The sequence below is a fragment of the Merops nubicus genome, unplaced genomic scaffold (assembly GCF_000691845.1).
Source record: "Merops nubicus isolate BGI_N331 unplaced genomic scaffold, ASM69184v1 scaffold7153, whole genome shotgun sequence".
NCBI lineage: Eukaryota > Metazoa > Chordata > Aves > Coraciiformes > Meropidae > Merops > Merops nubicus.
This window is the reverse complement of record NW_008600874.1, coordinates 75,383-96,709: the sequence shown is the minus strand read 5'-3', so window position 1 is coordinate 96,709 and position 21,327 is coordinate 75,383. Positions and strand designations below refer to the sequence as shown.

The 21,327-nt window shown below is 40.8% G+C and overlaps 1 protein-coding gene across 1 annotated transcript in view; it reads left to right on the top strand.

Moving 5' to 3' along the window:
• The window catches only part of MKX (mohawk homeobox), a gene marked incomplete at its 5' end in the record, with an annotated part of 43,423 nt that extends 22,402 nt beyond the window's left edge, over window positions 1-21,021 (top strand). Inside the window, 2 exons of the mRNA XM_008937801.1 lie at window positions 20,694-20,727; window positions 20,835-21,021. Coding sequence (XP_008936049.1) covers window positions 20,694-20,727; window positions 20,835-21,021 — 221 coding nt within the window. The remainder of the gene's footprint in view (window positions 1-20,693; window positions 20,728-20,834) is intronic.
• Window positions 21,022-21,327: the final 306 nt, after the last annotated feature.

Sequence of the window (21,327 nt, the reverse complement as noted above, 5' to 3'; positions counted from 1 at the left end):
TCAGATGGGCAATTGTTGCTGAAAGCCATCCCAAGAGCAGCAGCTTCTCTATTGTAGCACCTAACCACTTTGGGATCGCATTGCTTGTAGCTGATTGTGAATAAACCCCTTGCATTTATGTACAGGGTGGTGTCATTTGCTGCATCACACTCAGGTAGTAACAAAATTTAGGGGAAAAGAAGGTAAAAGTTACAGTTGTGGTTCTTTTTTTTGTCCATTATAATATGCATCAAAATCTGACAATTATTTTAGCTTTAAAGAATAAATGTGGGAAAAAGTCAAGCTGTGCCAAAGATCCATGACAGTGAGGCAGAAGCACCCTAAATATTGTCCACAAATGAATCACTTTCAAAGTTGTGTTTTAAATATTTACATGGAGACTCCACACATGGTGGGAGAAAGAAGGACAAGTTTTAAATTTAAAATAATTTCTATTACTGTTCTTTTCAGACTATGCATTCTTTTTAATCAACTTTCACTTTTATTCTGTAATTAAAGCCAAAACTTTCTTTTAATTTTAAAAGCTTGTCCTTGGACTAAAATAACATGGAACATTTTTAAACATTGATCCAAGCTGCTGTAGATACATTTCATTTAAACCACAGAGCCTGCAGTTGGATTCCTCGCTTTACCAGATCAGCTAAGGACTGTAAGTGTGGCAGTAATGACTGTGGAGTTCTGGAAGCTGCACTGCCAGTGAGGAGGGTTGTTTTTCTGGAGTTGTTCCTCCCTTTGGGCCCTATTCATGAATGACTTAATCTCTGTGTATGATCAAATGTCGTGCAATTTACTGTGCGCAGAAAAATCAAGGAATGCTTCTCTTCTTCACGTTCCCTACATGGAATTGCTGTGCCTGCCCAACGAACAGTTGGAGAGTGGTAAGGGTGGGAAGCGAGCGGCAGCAAAAACATACACAAAAACCACCAGCAGCAATATAAAAAGAGTGAGACAAAGAAAACAAAAAAATTTTAAGATTGAGTGTTCAAGTTGAGCACATAGACAGCTCTAGCTTGCTTAGGAGGCACCAGCTGGAGGGGGAAGCCATGCTTTTGACTGGGGGGTGTTACAGGGGCAATACATTTACTATGAAAAACAAGTGTTCCCCAGTATTTTCTCTGGAGTGTTGGCCATAAAGATTATTTCTAGTTCATGTTTCTATTAGCTTATTTCTTCTTGGAAAGCAAACATTTACTGTTTTGATGGGCAGATCCCAAGAAGTTCAGGGAATGAATGAATGCTTCTTAGTCTTTTTATCCTGTTGACCTAATTGCTTGTGCGATTTAATTCTGTCCTTTCACAGGATGGCAAACCACTTCACTTGAAGCCAAGAGGAAGATGTGCATTAGTAGTGATATTAATTATGTGATACATGACATGTAACAAACTTGTCTTGTGATCTTTGGGTATTTTCTTAGAGATGAGCTGAATACAGGGGGGGAAGCAGTTCATAACTCTCTCCATATTTATACAGACTTCTTCCTTAGTCTTTTAAGTTTCAACAAAGTTTTCACTTGTTAGGTGCTATTCTTACCGAAGAGTGAAGAAAGACTTTGATTATCTGTGTTGTTTTTCTCATCACTAACACTGTACAGCCACTGCACGAAGCTCTGTCTGTCCCTCCCTGCCCTGGTGTGGGGATGGATTGCTGCAGCAGGACTCCCACACCAGTGACTAGTGGCAAATGGGGAATAACTTGACTCGGGCACTGAACTCCTCCAGCTGTCAATGGGAGCTACACTTGTTTGTTTGGAACTGTGGCTGGAATAGTCATTTAGTTCTTTCTGAGATACTTTCCATTCCTTTATTACTGACAATGGACTTAAAAGATGTGCCTTGCTTTTCAGGTAGGTTATAGCTGGAGTATAATTTCTAGCTCTAGGAGGCAAAAGATAGGAGAAAGGGCCGGGAACAAAGGGAATAAAGGAAAAGTCAAAGCAAGGAAATAAATACTCGTGCAAAAATAAAGAATAGGATTTTTTTTAAGATTGTAAAGAGAGAACGGTGCTGGGAGAGGATGAGAAAAGGGGAATGTAGAGTTGAGAACAAGGACAAAAAGGAAGAGGAAAGGGGAGACCATTGGAGGGGAAGGAGGAGGAAAGAAAAGAGATCAAAAGGGTGAAGGTAAGAGGAGAAAATATTGGGGAAGCAAATATGATGGAAATACTGGTAGGAATCTGGAATGTAATGGGAAAGGGCTCAGGAACAAATCAGAGAAGCATTGGAAATATTAACATTTTTCACAGTCTAAAATGAGTACTCTGACATTTTCCTTTTCAAAGTGTTTGAGAAATGAGGGTAGATAAGCATTGAAGATATTGCCACTCTTCTTGAAAGGCACCTTTGAATCTAATTACTATGTCTTGGCATTTTTTTCATGTTACAGCGGCTAAGAGCACCTATACTTCTAGAAAGGGGTATGGCCTTGCTTAGAATATAAAGCAAATTAATCCAAACTGCTACTCACAACTCAGGGAAGACCAGAACTTTGTCTGGGACCAGGAAATACTCTACTTCTGGTGGCAGTGGTGGTAGTGGTGTGTGGGTGGGGGGGGGGGGGGTGTAGCTATTAATTTATCAGTTTCTTGGTGCATCCACAAACCCTGACTAAATTGGACACAAAAGTACGGAAGACTTTTCATCCTTTGGCTTAATCATACCCACCAAGACCTGTTTTCAAAACTGAAACTAGTTTTCAGACTACTGTAGGACAGTTTGACCAGGTGTGGAGACTTCTCTGACCCAGCATTCCTGAAAGTTTGAACTTCTCCCAGATCTACTCCTTTCTGTAAATTTTTCGGACCAGATATTCTGTTTGAGGATTTTCCGAGTCATCATCTGTAAACTGCAGCCATAAAATTTTCTTAACCTGTTGCATAGCTGGCTGAGGGCGAGGTCTGTGCTCCTCTGAGATGCGCATCGGTCAGTAGCACAGAAAGGACATCACCTAGGATAGACCAATAGTTTGATATTCATTGGCAAATCACGCATTCCTGTATAGTTCATGATATATATGAACCTAAAATATGTCATGCCAGATCAGATTATATATATAATTTTCAAGTTCAGCAAAAGGTTTTGTTTCTTTTCCCCCATCATTTTTTAAAGAAACAGAATTTATCAGAACTAAAAACATGATTGGTGATGACGAGTGGGTGGTTCTGTTTACCCTGCTACATTATATAGTACCACTTCTACTCCTTGTTTGGATAGCAGTCACAAGACCCAGATATCAAGCTGTGAAAGTATTTTTCTTGCAGCAGCCTTTCTTTTTTTGGCAGGCAGTGGCTTTGGAGATGCCTCGCATTTTGTCATGTGATTGGACTGCTGATGAGGTTTCTGCGCTGCCTCATTTTCCTGGATTCCAGCTGAATTAACTCTTCTTTGGGTTGTGATCATTAGCACACTTTTGAATGAGTGAGGCTTTGCATCATAGCATAATGAGCTCCTAATACTTGTAAGGAAACAGCTTGTGAAGAAGGAATTTGCTGCATTTGTTCCACGTGACAAAAATCTGTTTTCTGTACCTCCAGCTGTCCACATTGAAAACGCATTCCTTCTTCACAGTAATATTCCTCCCTGAAACAAGGAAAAATGAGGGGAAATTACTAGTATATAATCATTACATCTAAAAACATTCAGCTCAGTCTTGTAAACACATAAACTAGTTCTTTGTAAACAAATGTCTTAATTTTCTTTAAACTGAATATTTAGATGTCAAAGAGAAGCTGGATATGTCAAACACATATGGTTCCTATTGCATCAGAGGCTTTCTTAATTTTGGTATTCTAATTGAAAAGACATTTATGAAAGCATGCTAACTTCACAGAAACTAATCTATCTGACTCTTTGTTGGGTCTAGGTTTTATTCTTCCACCACCACAGTCTGAAAACATTTTCCCTTTTAAATGTACAGCAGTAACAATATCCCTCATGGACTTTGAATTGCCCTCAGTGCTTCCAGTGCTTGATGTGGGAGCACAGTTTAGGGTAGTTGATGCTGGGGAACTGAGAGTGGCTTAAGAGGGAGAAAACTAGAAAGAGGCATCAGGGAAGGAATGGGAGTAGGAACTATAATTTATTGGTTAGTTTTTTGACTTATTCTTGGACAATTTATAACACAAAATCCCTAGGCTAAGTAGTATCTTTAATTGAACAAAATTTGTATCCACATCAGAGAAATACTGCAGGTCTGCTTTAAAATATAGGCTATTTTGTAAATGCCATGAAACAACTGCCTCCCTTGGATAAAGCAAAATTTCTTTTTGTTAGCTAGTGTGTATTCATTTTTCCTCATATGAATAATAGGCAGAAAAGTATTAAATTTACATCTAAAATAGGTACATTTGCAATAGAAAGCACGTTTGGATCTCAGGCACTGCTGTAGGTTTCCTGCTAGAGTGAGCTTTAACTACAGGTGCTTGCTCTGCAGAGAGCTGAGCAGTGTACCTGGGCTTGCATGCAGGTAGCAGTGAGGTGGGATGTCTTGTGGGGATGAGTTAGAGCCCCACCTTCATCAGCACCCTGAGTCCTCTGACCTGCTGCAGTGAGTGCACCAGATGGGACACTAGCTGTAGTTTGAGCTCTGTACAAATCCACCTTTTCCAAGCATACAGAATCTTTAACTATAAATTGCCTTTTTTTAATCCACTAACATGTATAATACAAAGTCCACAAAGGTCATAGAAGTAAATTTATTTATTAAATGGAAATACTTGGGTCCAAAAAAACATTATGAATCATTTTGGTGTTTTAAGTTCAGGATGCAGGGTAAATTATTCCAAAATTAATGGTAGCCAAATGTCATTCCCTCCAAACGTTTGTGTAATATCTATTTATCTGTGGGCAGATGACTGCTATGTATAATCAGAGGCAGACTTTTGTCAAATTGAGACTAAGTAAACACAGCTGAACACAAGCAAGTTGGACTACAACTTTTTTGAGTTTTGCCAGTGCTGTTATGATCTTGAAAACGAGCATTTCTTAAGAGCAATCTGCTTTCAATATGGGTGAATTTTTAGTGTCTCAAATTAACAAGTGTTGATTGAAAATTTGTTCTGTTTAATTGTAATTATTTTTTTTTTTGTCCAAATAAGTGAGGAGTGTGTATTTGCCCGAAAGAACATATCCTTTCTGCTGCTTGGAAAGTAGGGATGTTTTGTAAAGGAAAATTTCTTGCACATATCTGTGAGAATAAAAACAACAGTTAGGGCAATATCTGTAAACTCATCTGAAGCTTCATTATATAATCAGAGAACATTTTCTGCTGTTTCCTTGAAATATAAATGTTGGGGTTTTTTTAAATGTGCTACGCAAGTAAACGTACCATTTAGTCAGTATATTTTGTACCACCACGTATCTAGATAATGCTTTCATCATCCTTGAAAAAAAGTACTTCTATTTATAAATTTGGACCATTTTTCTAAAACTTAGTCTCCTACAAAACATGTTCTACAGATGACGTTTTCCTCTGAGACACAAAAAGAAAGGAGTCTGATTTTACTGACAAACAGGAGTACAATGTAACCCTTAGTTTTAACATGTGAATTTTCTGCATTTACATTACCAGTCATTTGAGCATACAGCGTTTTGCTCACTTGATTTTAAAGGCCACAGCATTTGAAATCTTAAGGAGATTTTGGACAGAAGTCAAATAGAAGTCTTGCTCAAAAAATTTGTCTTTCAGTAATTACAGCAAGTGAGTCTCTTCCATTGCCAATATCTCTGTTCCAAGGTACTTCTTGCAAAGGGATATTATTTTAAAGTGCTATATACAAACCATTTTATGTATCAAATTCAGGGGTAGGACACGTGCACAGCACTGTGGCCAGGGTGAACTTGTCCTTGTGCCTCATACTCACAAATCATACATCCCACTCTGCCTTTTTTGGGGGGGCAGCAATTACTATTTTCAAATTTCTAACAGATTCTTACAGCAACAACTGTTTAATGCTAGCAGCCAGTCATACACAGCACCTTGTATTTGGTGAGTTGCTACAGTATGGCTTTGACTTCACAAGCCAAGCACCATCCCAGCAGGTAGTCTTGGATGTTTTTTGGAAGAACCACAGCAGAATTCTCTACTTGCTTCAGTTTTCTCTTCCTCTATCATAGTAGCAAAGAAAAATGAGGGTGCAGTTGAAAATGGATAGAAGGTAGAAGAGGAAGAAGAGGATGGCAAAGAGGAAAACAGGACTAAGAAGCTATTTTAATTGAGAACTGCAAACAGTGGACATGCTGATACATTCCTGTATGTACCTATACTTTGTTTTCTGTACCAAAATGCAGATTTCAGAAACAAAGCAGGAGACACTGCTCCTAGGTCTAGCTGAGCAATGCAACTTCTTACCATTAGCCAAAATTGTCTGGAAAAGGCAAATGAGACTTGTAAAAATAAAAATAAAACCAGAATGTGCTAGGTGTGAAGTTCTGGGATTAAAACCCCAGCCCTGAATGAGGGTTGGCATATGGATGATGTCCATCCATATGCCAGGACCCTCTTGATTGGTTTTCACCCAGGGTCTGGCCAGCCTTGGGTGGGAATTGATTAGGAGATCACCACCAGGTGCCCCCCCCTTCCACATTAACTCGGAGGTGGTGCAAGAAGCCACCTCTATAAGAACTGACTGCTTGTGATGTAGTGGAGTGGTTTGTTTGTGCAGTGGATGTGCTGTTTTTGGTATTAGAAGGGCTCTGTGACTCTTCATAGCAAGTGGCACTCCCAGGATTGCAGGGCAAGGTGATGAGTCTCTCTCCTGGCAGTTACTATATGGTTGGGATTGGATGGATCACTTGGGTCCTTCCACCTCCCATGGCATTGCATCTTGCTCCCTTCTGCACATCCCATGCTGTGAGTAATGTATTGACTTGTCCCTCCCTCCAGTGGTCTGGCATGTTGGATCATTGCTGTATGATTTAAGAGTGAAGGGAGGACTTTGGCTGCTGGTTTGCCTCTTGATAATAATATCCTTCTATGTTGGGCAAGTGGTCAGTGGAAGACAGGTGTCATCTCAACCCACAGTGGTCTACTGGGTGTTTGGAGTGTGCAAGTAGCAAAGCTTAGGAACGTCAGGCAGAATGTGCCTTGAGTTGTAACAGCTTGTGGCAGCTGGTTCTGTTTGAGGTGTGAGATGATGGCAAGAGCCTTGCTGCAGATGGGAGCTATGGGTGGTCAGAGGCCCTCAGGGTGCATTGTACATGCCCTAACCTGAGATGGTAGTTGTCTAGGAAGTGCTGTCAGGAGGGTATTTTAGAAAGATACACTTAATCTTGAATTTGGGTTGGGGTTGTATGCCAGTGCTAGTTGAGTCCTACCTGCAGGCTGGGTGAACCACTCCCAGTGGTGCTCTAAGGGGCTGGTTTTGCCAGCACCTTGCTGGTTTGTTCATCTGAAGTAAAATGGTTGATGGCAGCCAACTAGGTAGGTTGTGTGAGTGAGTGCTTTGTGTGCCCTGATGAATCTGTGGCCTCAAATGCAGTATTTGCTGATGCTGCATGGTCTGTTTGCCTGCTGTTGGCAGAAGGAGGGTGGAGAGGAAAGCAGGTACTGTCTTCATATGAGATTTGCAGATCCTTTGCAGGTCTCCATAAACTTTGCAAACTGATGTATAGGCTATCGTTCTATGGGAAAGCTTTGGCTCATGGGCAAAAATAAAAGCTCAAAGTTCTTGCAAAATGAAAGAAAAAGCTTATATTGTTTTAAAAGTGGAAACAGAAGTACTACTAATAATAGCAGGGAGTTAATTAGAGAACATGCAACATTTCAGTTCACAGAGCTTAAAAGCCACTGTGTTGTGGCTGCGTGGATTGCATGGGATGCTCAGTCCTCTCATCCTCTGGCCAAAGGCTCAAAGCCTAGAGTTGGACTGTGTTGGAGGGATCAAAGGATCTGTGTGTATGTGTGTGTTTTTGGTTTTTCTTTGTTTGTTTTTTTTTTCATAGTTATTCCCTTAAAAATACTAATGCTATTTATGTGTGGAACCATGGCTTCCTGTCTTGTTGCTTTTCTCAATGAAGTGGAAATTTAGAATCTTAATTCTTAAAAGGGAGGCGAGTGTGCAGGGCTATCTATACAAGTACATGATTGTTGCAGATGCTGCTTACCCTTAGGAAAACACCTGTGCATATCAGGGAAGACACAGAAGCAAATTACAGAAGTGTGAATTACTTTGATAAAAAGTTAATTTGGTTGCTCCTTGAGCAAAAAGTCCATGGTGATTTTGAACTGCATCTTTGTGTGGAGTTCCATTCGATGAATGCAGATACTTTCTGTATTTTATGCGTATATATATGTAGCCCAGTCTCCTCTGATTGCAAGCCTCTGTGGGTGGAGGGTTTTTTTGATTTATGGTAGCAGGAGGGAAGGCTGGTTATTTATACATGCTGATAAAGCTTCTGAGTTGCTTTTGATCTACAGAGCTTTCAAATTACTCAAAATTGATATTTTTCAAAGCAAGGCACTTTATTTAACCATAAACAGCATATGGCTTTACAATAAATATGTATGTGTGTTTTAAGTCTCTGCTGTTGCGGGAAAGAATTCCCTAATAGAGATCTCCTGACTTCTAGGAAAACTTGTATGAGCTAACATAGAACAAATATGTAGTAAATATGATGCTGTTTCCTTCTGCATCTCTCTTACATATTTTTGAACAATCCTATCTCTGCGACAACCTGACATGTAAAGAAACAGTATTCACTCTGTGTGGGGAGGAAGGGATGTTAGGAAGGGCTGCTTTTGATAACCCTGTCTTTGAGCTTGGAGGCTAATAGCTAGCAATTCTGTCAGGTTTTAGAGGAGGTTATTGGCACTAACTGCTGTTAGAGCATGGCTCTTGTTGTGGCTTGGGCTGATACACTTAATAGTTCTGTAAAACACATTTTGCCCCTGTGGTAATAATACATAGCACTTCAGTAATTTGTCACTTAATTAGTATGAAGACACGGATTATTTTTTATCACTTGTTATTTAAAAGATGTGTTACCACTATCAGAATTATTACTACTACTATTTTTGGTGTAGTTGCTATTTAGGTGTAGTTTCCAGTGGCCAGTGTAACTTTTTCAGGTGACAGTTGATTGCAGTGATCTTGGAGAACTGGCATCTTCACTCAGAGAAACAGCTTAATTTCCTGTTGTTCACGTACTCTCTATTTGAAAGCAAATCTGTTTGATTTGAAATATTGTTGCATAGGGTCCTCTACAGCTCAGCATTTGCATCTGTGCAAACTACTTTTCCTGGGCCGACTGGTAGAGGGTTTGAATACACCTTGTTGTTGTGCAGTGTGCCCTACAGTTAGAGGAGCTGACCTGAACAGTAATAATCTCTGCAGCATCATGGAGTTTTACAGAGGCCCCAAAGTTCTGCCATTGTGCTTTAACAGGAACCGCAAGCAGTGTATCAAGATCGGGATGAACTAGTAAGCCCTGTCTCTCTGCAGGAATCTTTGCTATGATGCAGGTCCCTTAACGTGGTGTAGCATTGCTGTCATGGCTCAGGCAGTGCGCTGTGCCACGTGGCTACAGGATGCCCCGCTGCGTGGCGCACGTTGACTCAAGCGTGCCTCAACATCTGAGGCCTCCAATGCCGAGAAGTCTGAATCCAGTCTCATGGTGTTATCACTTGACGATGCTTCCCTGCTGGTTTCTTGAAAATCGCTCTCCAAAAGCAGCAGTTTGTGTTGAATAACAACCCCCTTCACATTCAGACTCTTCAGGTTTGGGAACAGAGTCAACATTCTTGAAGAATGATTTAGTGGCCAATAAACATCTGCAAAGTCTGTAAGATTGTCAGAAGCAGTAACATTGAAAGTAAAGATCATATCAGTAGCAATTCCACTGTCCTGACAAGACATTCAGTACAAATATTTGTTCAGTCATCGTCGCTCTCATTCCTGTTATCAGACAGCTTCACATGTTTTGCCAAAAGAACAATTCCATCTTTTTTTCACAAAGCTGTTCACATCCAAGGCCTTTGCAATTTTAAATAGCGACCTACTACTGTGCCGGGACCTCCCACACATGCTCCGTTAGAGCGCAGAAGCCTCAACCGTCTTCTGCAAAGACTCTGCTGTGAAGGGCTCTTACAACTTGCAATTAGTGAGTGTCTGTAGTGTTAAGGTTTTGCTGCTTCTTGAGGATCCAAGTTCAGCCTGGCTGATTTGTTGCACTGCACCAATCTGCATGACAGCCTTGATAGCCTTTGAGCTCTAAGTACAGCTCTCATGTAGAGTCGTTGAAATTGCACCATAGTAGGACTCAAACCCTTTTAAATACATGATGATGTTTGGAGAAAAAGGTTTCTCTGCTTCTTCAAAACCTCTTGGCAAATAGGTGCATCTTCCTGGATAATTCTGGGTGTGTGATTCTTCTGCTTAAAGAGCCTTCCCTTCTCCTGTCTGGTTTGCTGTGCTGCCTCTGACTTGCTCAGCGAATAGGAAAACTGAAAACACAGTCCTTCTTGAGATGCTTCCCAGTTTACTAGAATCTCCAAGGGTTTCTTTAGAAGGTGTCTGGGAATATTTAGGTTTGGGAAGAAATCCTGTGATGGAAATAATAACAGTGCAAGTAGTGGTGAGCAGGAGCATGGAGGTTGCAGTAGCTTCACAAGAGAAAACAAAGGGATCAGAACTAAAAACTTGAATCAAAAATAATGCAGTCAAACACTAAAATAACTTTTCTGCAGTTGGAGGTAAGAATAATCCACAGGACACTATTCATGCTGTGGTTCCTGCTGTGGTCACTCAGCAATGTTTCTTTCTGCTAGTCATTCTGCATATGGTCAGGGAAGTGTGTGACAATACCATTCTGTGTAGGTTCCTATAATTCCTCAGGATGCTGAATATGTGAGTTCCTATCACATTTCTAGCTAGATGAGGAAAGAAATACTACTGTGAGCTGGCCCTGTTTAAAAGAAGCCTCAAAACCTAGCTCACATCCTCACTGAGTGATCATTGCCACTTCTCTACTGACAAGGCACTAGTGTGAATGCAGCTGAGCATCTGTGAGGACAGGACGATTAATTTTGTGATGCACTGTTCAGTGCCATTTGATATATTCCATCTGGTCCTTTGCAAACTTGAATAAAGTTGGTTTTGTAAATCATCTGTAGGATTTCATAAATGGGGAACTGAAGCACCAAACGATTGCAATTTGAAGTCATTGTAGAGACATAAGACCTTGTGGTTGCTCATGATTTCATGGCTCTTTATACATTCAAAGCATAGCTCTTGTTGACCTAATTTGCATCTGTGACTGCTCAGTACTGCTGAGGCTCTTGAGTTGGAGTCCACAGCCTGGGGAATGAACTGTGGTATCTGTGAAAAGGTCAATTAGAACAGCTTATAAAGCCCTACACAAACCTGCAGCAGAAGCAGTGAAACTGTCGATCACAAACATGATTTACTTGGTGTTGTTTAATCCATCTGACTATCTTTTATGCTCTTGCATTCCACTCCCACAATAGCCTTGGAGCTGCTGTGCTGTAGTGTTGATGTTGTCTGAGGAAAAGTCTCACCTACTGCTGTGGGTTTGGCCCCGGACCAGCTCTGTCGTGCGCCTTCAAGGAGGTGATGACCACAGAAAATGTAACGTGTGACTGTACTGCTGTATCTCACAGTGCACTTGGTGGAAAGGCAGACTGCTTAGGCTCACAGTTTTATGCACTTGTAATATAGAAGAAGATAAAGCTATGCATATATATGACTACATCTGTATGTCTCATATGTGTAAACTTTTTAATTTCCCATGAAATCCCTTGATTTGTAGGTTCTGTTGTGCAACCATTGCCTGGGGTTACCATGAGGCTCCTTACAGCCTATGGCCATTTTTACAGCTGCTTGAGCCCTGTATGTGCTTATGCAGTTCCTCACAAGCTGCCTGAATTCTTATGCTTGTGATTGCACAGAGTGCACTAAATTTGGAGCGTAACTCAGGTGTGTAGGGTTGAGTATTTGAAAATAAGCATTGTGCACATCCCAGTACCTCATGCCTTGGATGGAAGTAGCTATGTTTAAAAGGATGATTTGTCAGTCTCTTCTTTATCCTACAGGCAAGCGAAAGAAACAGCAAATATCCTCTCCCTGACAGATTTATCCATTTTTACTCCCTGCTGCTGGCTACATGCACCCTGGAAATCAGTTCTGGCATTCGCTTAGAAGTTTCTCCACTTGCCTGAAAATACAGCACCTTGTAATTTAAATTGCCTTTGTGCAGCATATGCTGTGTCTGAGCCCAGTTGGCTCCCAGGGGCAGGAGAGGAGCTGGCTCCAGCGAGTGGGGCCACGGGAACTGGGGGGCACGTTTCTCTGAATTCTGCAGGAGGCTTCTGAAAATATCCTGTGTGCGCGCATTCATATCATAACGTTACACCGCATATGTAGGGTCTGCTCCCAAACCCACAGCCAACTAGCATAACAAAATCAGATTTTACTGCTGTAGTGTCAGCCTAGGGTTGAAATATGGCTTTGAAACCCTCCCTTTCACCCCGCTTTTTTAATGAAAAACAATTGGGCTGGAGTGTAATAGTGCTTACCCTGGCTGCATTTGACTTCAGCTTTTTACTTTTAAAGCCTTATTTTAGGCTTTTAAGAGCTCCCAGTTAAACATTTTAGATCCCGAGTGAAAGCCTGAACATGCTTGCCTGCACAACAGCAAGATTCCTGGGTGGGAAAAAATATTTTTATATCAAAAATACAGAAAATTAACCCAGTGTTTTCTCACCACACCTTACTCTTCTTTTTCCTAATGTACCTTCATTTGACATTTTCCCATTTTTTTTTTTTTTTAACATCTCCCCTACCCTTTTTTTTTTTTTCTTCCTTTTCTCCTTTCTTCTCTTTATTTCACCCTGCCCTTCTGCTGCTGCCTACTTTGGTTTTCAGTGTTAACTCACAGCAGTTTGCAACAAGAGGGCTAGCTACTTCATCCTTCCAGTCAGCACAGCACATGCTGTAAATACCTTTCTAAATAATATGAGAAAGAAAACCCCAAAACTATATCAGATATTGATCTATTATGAAATGCATGTAGATGATGTATCACCAAAGAACCTGACAACATGATGATATTATGTGCCAACTTAATGAGGAAAGACTTGATTTGCAGCAAGTGTGAAAAGAAAGTAATACCATACAACTGTCAGTTCATTAACAGCTCGCCTCCACTACACAACCCTGACTCCCATTATAAGCTCTGCTAAAGTCTGGCTAAGAAAATGAGTCTCACACAGTGCACTGCATCTCACCAAGGAGAACAGACTGTCACTGGTCATGGGAAATTTAGAGCCACCTGTGACAGCCCAAACAATGAAGTGATTTACGCTAGGTTTGTATCTAGTTTGCTAAGTCATAAATTCTTAAATGCAGGTGCATAGCCCAAGATTGTAAGGCCATTTGTAACATGCCTACTATTATGTGGAGCTTTCAGTGCTCTTATTAATGCAAATATTAATACAGACTTGCAAACTCAATTCTCTTTACTGTTTATAAAATACACCTATCCCAATCTCTGTGGGCATGCACACTCATTGTATAAAAATCAAATGTATTAAAATGTAACTAGCTGCCTACTCCCACTTCAGCAGGCTCCAGGCTCCACAGGGGGGAAAAAAAAATGTCTTTCAAACTCCAAGGCATTCAGGAAAAAAAACTAAGTGGTACAGGTACCTCACAGTTAAAGCTTGTATCTGATATTTTAGTGCAAGAAGCAAATTTCAAAAAAAGATTTCCCTGGAAAGGCTTGGTCTGAGGTATGGTGACAAAGGGACATTTTCAACATTGGCAAGACCTGACCTATGAGTCTTCACAGAAGAGGTCAGACAAGGGCTAAAGCTGTTCCTGGAAGAAAAACACTAGGAGAACAGAGAAAAATATTCACTGTAACTGTCACTGTGAACATAAACTGTCATTACACAGTTTGTTCATCTGAAAGGATATAACAGCTGATGACAGGTCAGTTGTTATACTTGGTGTCACTATGAAGCCAAAGGAGTGAGGTAACAGGATTGTGGGGGTGACTTCATTACGAGCTGCTCCATAACCTTCTCCTGGAAGAAGGAGAGAACAGTGCTAACTGGAAGCTTTGCCCAAAAGGAGTTTTCTCTAGAGCCTGGGTCCAGCACTCGTTCCTGTGCGTTTCTGACAGCTTTCCTCCTCACACCCAGCAAAAGGATGTGGTAATAAATCTGTCTCAGTAGAAATCTGGTACCCCCTGAAAGCAGACCAGCTGCAGCTGGTATCATGTGCAGTCCCAGGTCATGCTGCCTCGCAGTGTCTGCAGCCACAGGTCATCTGAAACTCCAGCAGGGACTTTTGTCTCTCCACAAAAGGCTCTGCTGCACAAGCACTTCCAGCCCCAAGCAGGTGGTTTGACACAGATCTGTGCTCGGCAGGAGTGTCTTCACAGGGGACAACACTGAGCAGATCCTGTGTGGAGGTGGCTTGGAGCCTGTAGGACATCAGCCACCATGATAAGTTTGGGGACCGTTTCTGTAGGAGACTTTGAAGTTTGAAGTCTCTTCCAGCATGGGCTTTCCTGTCTGCGGTTCTCAAAAATACATCTATTAACAGGTCTGATGTCCCTGAGGAAACCTCAGAGGAAGGTGCAAAAGAAAAAAGGGGTCTAAGAGTTTCTGTGCTGGATCAGATGAGTCCTGTCTTTGGTGTAGAAAGCCCTTGGTGGTGGGAGTTGCTGGCTTAGCAGTATCCACATTCAGAAACTCATTTGTTCACCTTGGGCTCAAAACAAGAGCCCTGTGAGTGTGAGCATTTCTGCTTCCTCCAATTCAAGCTAGAAGAGCTGAAGTTTGCTATGCTGGGTTTTTTTCCTGGTGCAAAGTCTTTGCACCAAGATTAAATTACATGTCTTATAAGAGGAGAAACCAGGCATGGTGCTTTGGGCTACAGTTTCCCCTTCCTTGCACTGCTGAGCAGCCTGGGCTAAGCCACCTTTCCTCCCCAGATGTGGGTGAATGTTAGTGATGTTGTGTGATTCATGGTTTACTTTGGTGTCCTTCAAGAAAAAAGGGGTGTGTTAGTGCAGAAGAGTACAGGAATATTAACTCCAGTTATCCCAATTTTGTTCTTGGAGCACCAGACATCTGAAAGTTATACATGCCCTGAAATTGTGGTTTGGAAAATACTGGAGTCAAGGTGTGGGTGTGTGGAACCTACAGAAATACCTCATCTCACCATTAATTAACTCACACATGTAAACTTCATTTTTCATTCAGCTGCCCCAATTTATTTCCTGTTCCTCCCTCTTTTTCCTCTTCTTGCTTGTTTTGAAAATGCTGGTCAACACATGTTAAACTAGAGCCTCCAAAACCAACAAAAGAAAGTTCAGGAGAGGCAGTGAGAGAAACAGCTGAATAACATTGCCAATTTTAAAATGAAGATAAGTTATACAGGACCTTTTATTGAACCAACAAATATTTTATAGTGCTCACCATTTGGGGCCAGCCATTCCTTTTTTCCTTCCATTTTGAGCTAGAATAGAAGGTGTGTAATTCATCAGGAATCTGTACACATCTAAGTAGCTTCAAGAAATATGATGACCATGTGGGCTGACCTACTGTGTCTTGACTTCCATGTCCATTTTTTCCCCACTACCTAATGTTCTGTACCCTTTCCTCTCTGTCTCGTTGCCTCATTCACACATGCTTTCCCTCGCTGGTTTCAAGCCATCTTTGCTTTGTCAGTGTTACCTGATAGCATGAAGCAGGGGTTTAAGCTAGTTGTTGTGGTTCAGCTTGAGCTGTGTGTAGCACCGAGGAGGGGAGCACCGTGGGTGCTTTTCGGTCCTGGGTAAGCAGTCAGCCCTCGCTGCTCCCAGCAGGGCCTTCAGGTGAAGTCAGTTTGTGACCACATGTGTGATATTCTTGGGTCAGAATTCTTAGATCCAAAGAATAAAACGTATCTGTAATTAATGTTATTTAGCACAACCCTGAACTCCTCCAAGTATATAAAAGTTATTAGTCTGGACTCAGCACACAGCAAGGGTCTGAATTGTTCTGAAACACTTGAACGTGCTGCAAGCCCCACGTAGCCAGAGAGACTCTACGCTGTACGTTGGAGTCGGTGCCTGTGCTGCAGCATTTGTGCTCCAGCTTTCTTCTCTGACGCTGGATGCAGCTTGTAAAAGGGCACTGTGTATGCACTCAGATGTATATCTTCTTGTGATTTATTTGTGTGTTGTTTTGACAACACTCAGGTGTAATGGCAGCATACTGGAGGTGAGTGATGCTGTTGTACAGTGTAAGGATGGTCTGCCCACAGGAACCCTGGGGTTTATTTTCTCTGGGTGGGCCTTACTGATAGCAGAAGAACAAAAGAAAACATTTTAAATATAGGAGAAATCCTGGAAAATTCTACTTTTAAATGCTTTTGAAATAGTCAAAGAATTGCCTAGGCATGTTGTCTTTGGACTTCTGAGACTCATTTCCATCTCTGCTAAAATAGGACTGCAGGCTACCTTGCAAGAGAGCTGTCATGATCAGCCAGTGAATATTTATGAAGAAATTTCAAGGTGAAAAAAAAAAAAGCTACATATATTATTAATAATTATGTGAGTCCTGAAAAATACCATACTGTATCACAAAGCTGGTATTGTCCAGTGACTACACTCTTGGCACTGTGTGCTACAGTAAACTGTATACTGAAAACTCATACTAATGGAAAGGTATACAGGATTCCATTGGTAAGTGATTTATAGTGACTTCCTATTATAAACAAGAGGGAACAAATAGCCCACCTTGTTGGTTTCTTTGGGTGTATGGTAAGAGCAGAATGAGACATTCCTGACCAGGCAAAAGCTCATTCTCTGGATATTTGCAACCGAGAGCAGAATGAAGCACCATAAAATGAGGTATTAATGACAATCTCTAATTATAAATGATTGAGTTTCCATTTTTATAGTGCTCAAAACTTTCCAGTTGTAGAGCAAATGACCACTGTTTTAAGTGATTTCCAGACTTGCAACAAAAAGATGTTTCTGATGTTTAATATTAAATAGACTTATTGTAGGATCTCAATATATGCTGAAAACCTACCGACATCCTTTCACAAGAAGCACACTGCTTTCTGAGACGGAACAAACCACCTTCAGCAGCAGCTTCTTTATGGGTTTCAATTAACAAATATGCTATTGAGCTCTACTGCAGTTTGTTTAGGAAAGTTATTTGAGCTGGCCAGTGGTGTGCTGTTGATAAATTTCAGTGTACACCCTATCAAATAAGCCTTGAGAACAGTTTGGAATATAATAATGCATCAGTGCTGGCTTTCTTTGAAGTCATTTGTCATTGATCTAAGCTTGACAAGCCTGTAGGGGTTTAACTGTCTCTGTCAGTCTACCATGATCCAGCTAGTGAGAGGACCACACTTTTTCAGGAGAGACCAGAGATGGCTGCCACCTAAGGTGAGTTGAAGTCAACCACAGCCCTTGGAGAGGATGCAATAGTGCATCCTTGATACCTTGTGTATATGCTGCCTCAGGTAGTGAGAGAGGGCTCATGAGTGAAATGAGGTCTGCCCATCAGCACTTGCTCTGAGGTGGGTCCCTAGATGATGCTACTCAGTGAGATTCAATATGCTACATCTTTTTTCCATTCCTTCCGTCAAAGTTTCCAGAGATATTACAAATCAAGGAGCATGTTGTGTGGTGGTCAAGAAACCAAATGCTCCGTATTGAGAATGCTGTTCTTTAATTATATTAATCAAACAGACTCACCAAAGTGTTGCTTTTACAGTTGAAATATACTTTGCAATTGTTGTGCAGATAATTAAATATCAAAACCTTTCATTACCAAAAGCTCTAATTAGTAGTCAGGAGTAGAGCAGATGGATTGCAAAAGAGGAAGAAAAGGCAAAATTCAGTTTTTTAATTCGTATAAGATTTTGTCATCTATGTTCCCTGTCTTGTCAATGAAGAGCCAGACATGGCTGTGCATTTCTTCCAGGCTGAGCTAAGCAGTTAATGCTGTAGTTACACCACCAGTTTAAACTCTAAAAATCCAGATACAGTTCTCTTCTCATCCAGCTCACAGCATTTTCACATGGATGACAATGCTGCCCAAAGGGAAATAGTTGGAGGAGGTGGCCACAGAAGAGGGCTTCACAGTCTGGCTTTGCAGCAGTGCTTAGGGGTGTTGGACTGCACTGTTTGGATAGATGGGCTGAAACCACTTACTGGAGGATATCTCTGTTTGTAAATGCAGTCTGGACAGCTAGCTTGGATGAAGAAACATAGATGGCAGGTTCATGACAAGTGAGGTAAACCCTTCTCTTCATTTTGAGTTGGATTGAGTTGGTTTGCCCAGAAAGATGTCTAGGAGATCATGTGGAATAATCTCTGTCTCTCTCAGTGTGGTTATCCCATCCAAAAAAAAAATGATGGTAATGCTCATTTCCTTCACTGAGGGTTCTTCAGGCAAATGTGAGCTACTTGGATGGTATGGTAGTGCAAACTCGGATATGCTGCCAGAGGTTTGGTATAGCAGAAAAGGATTTTTGGCAAGAAAAAGGGGGCTTGTGCTTTGAAATGCTGGGTTTTAAGACTTCACTGTAGTAACATGCTTTTACAGCAGTTATTAGCAAGAGCTTTGCAAATTATCAGTGATGGTTTTATTGTAACCCAGTTTCAAGTTTCTGTGACATAAATTATTTGTTTGAAAAACCATAAAGTCTGAATGGGATAAAAAAGACTTGTAATTCAGGAAAAATCTTCAGCAAGGTTAAAGAATGGGTAGCTCTTTGCTCCTGGATTTTATTTTTTAGCTTTGCTACTGCTTTTATGTACCATGGGCAAGCTGCTTTAGAGCTGGCTAAACACCAGTAAAAAATATTTGCAAATACTCCTTCAAATAAACACTGAAATTGGAATGTGTGTCACCATTCACACCTACTTTCCTTAGAAGTTTGTACAAGCAATTTTTTTGTTCATAGGAAATATTTTCCAACAGCAAAAGAAACTGACAGTTGCTTGAGAGAGGTGTATTTATATACAGGTTTGCTCTGGCAACAACGTTCTCTATTACTTGCCATTTCCATTTCTATACCTACTGACCTATTCAATCGTAAATCTCCTCTTTAAAATTGTCTCTATTAAAAAAAAAATGGAGGGCTGAAGATTTATTTGTAGCCAAGCACAGCATGAAGAAGGAGACTTTTGGTGTCATTCAGTACCACTCTGTGGATCAAATGTTTCTTTCTTCCTTGCTTCTGTCTCCTCTGCATAGGTTGAAATCCCCCCTCTTGAATCCCATTCCAGCAGTGATCTAGGAGAGCTTAAGAGGGAGTGATTTAAGATGGGCTCTCGGAACAAAATGCAGACCTTGGTAACCTGTGGACATTTATTTATAAAGCTGTTTTGTGAAGGGATGGAAGGCTGCTAAATCAAACAGCTTGGCAAACATCTGACCTCTGAAATTATAGCTGGGCTCCCTGCATTTCTTTGGTGAGACTGTGGTCTTGAGTGGTCATGGCCAAGTGCTGGGCTGAGTTGTTAGACATGGGTTGGCTGTATGAGAGAATGGGCTGCTGGTCAGTGGTGGGTGAAGTCACTCGTAAGTGGGAAGCTATCAAGTGTAGCAATGTGCTTTGAGACCTATTCCACTGGAAACAATGTTTAGAGAAAAGATCAACTTTTAATTAACAATCTGATGGAATTCTAGCAATGAGACTGATTTTTAGTTGGGAATATGGCCTCATAAAGAGGTGCATTACTTCATGAGATTTCTGTTGCATTTAGGGGCTTTTGGGGTCTTGTAGCTATTACAGTTCATGCTGCTGCTGCTGTTTCTTTTTTTTTTTGACTTGTTCTCCATAGGTATTGCAGTTAGGCATTGGCTTTTTGCTCCTCTATAATGTGTTTCTGTGTCAGGATAGCAAGTCTGCTGAATAAAGCTTACACATTTCCGCCTGGTAAATATTTCTGGCTTCTCTGCGACGTGAGGACTTAGTGAATGAACAAATGTGACCCTTGATGGGAAAGTGTAGTTTATGCCTGTGATGCAATTTCATCTTTGAAGGCTGTTAACCAGGTGTGCTTGTTACTTGTATCCTTCTCAGCCTGCCTCTGTGACCGAGTCGCAGCCTGGGCCAGGGGCGCATTAAAACCACACACACATCATGCATGCATGTGTGAAAGTCCTATTTTTGGTGTACACAAGAAGGCATTCACTGAAGGGCAGCAAAGCTGATTTGTATTTTTAGGTTCTGCAATTCCTTATGTTCTTGGGATTTATGTTTTGAAAAACTAGCTCTATCACCCTGCAAAATGTAGGTGAACCTCCAAGACCAGCTTTGTTTTTGCTATAGCCAAGATAATATTTTTGTGGACGTAGGCTGGCATGGGATGCACTGGGCAGGGTTCAGCACCAGTTCTGCCACTGAAGTTCTGGTGAGGCTCAGTGAGGTTCTGCCTCACCAAAGCCTATTTCTGTAAGGTCATGTCTCAGCACTTCTTTTTTTTTTTTTTTTTTTAATGTGCCCTTCTTCAAGCTCAGTGTAGGTTTCTATAGGCAGATGCTTTCTTGAAGCATCATTATATGTGTCGACACAAAGATTTTTTTTTTTTTTTTAAATCTGGTATCAATTTTGGAATTAATCTTGGGTTATTTTTGCATATGCCTATTTCATGAACTTGCATGTGGTTTAAACTATTAAAAGAAAATAGACTTTTTTTTTTTTTCCTGTTTTCAGAAACTCTGGAGAATGGACCAAATAAGTGTGAAAGGTGAGTAAGGTACTTCAAAGTTTTCCAGAATTATTATTATGGTTTTCTCTGCCATCTTGTAGCTAAGTAAGCTATATGTGTAAATATTTCTTGTTGCTTGAATCTAGTGCAGCTAACAGAAAAGGAACCAGCAAAGATGAAACGTACTGGAAGGAAATCAACGCAGCTATGGCTCTAACGAACCTTGCCCAGGGGAAGGATAAACTGCAGGGAACTACCAGCTGCATCATTCAGAAGTCATCACATATATCAGAAGTAAAGACTGTCAAAGTGCCATTAGTTCAGCAGTTTTAAGAAATGGGTTCTTCTTCCTGTCAGACGAACATTTTCCTCCCAGGATTGGTTTTCAGCAAAATCAGTTTCACAGATAGGAGGCAAATTTGGAAAATAGTCGCCCTTTTACAGTATGGTCAGTTTAAAAAACTAGTAGTCCTCCTGACTAAGATGTTTTCATTGTATTAAATGAAATGTTCAATTGCTTCTATAAAAGGCATGTAAATTATAAAAAAACCCCTGTTTTTATCAAAACATTAACTTATTTTATGTTAATCAAAGTGCGCAAAAGATGTTTGCATTGCTATTACAGTAAGTGCCTTGCTT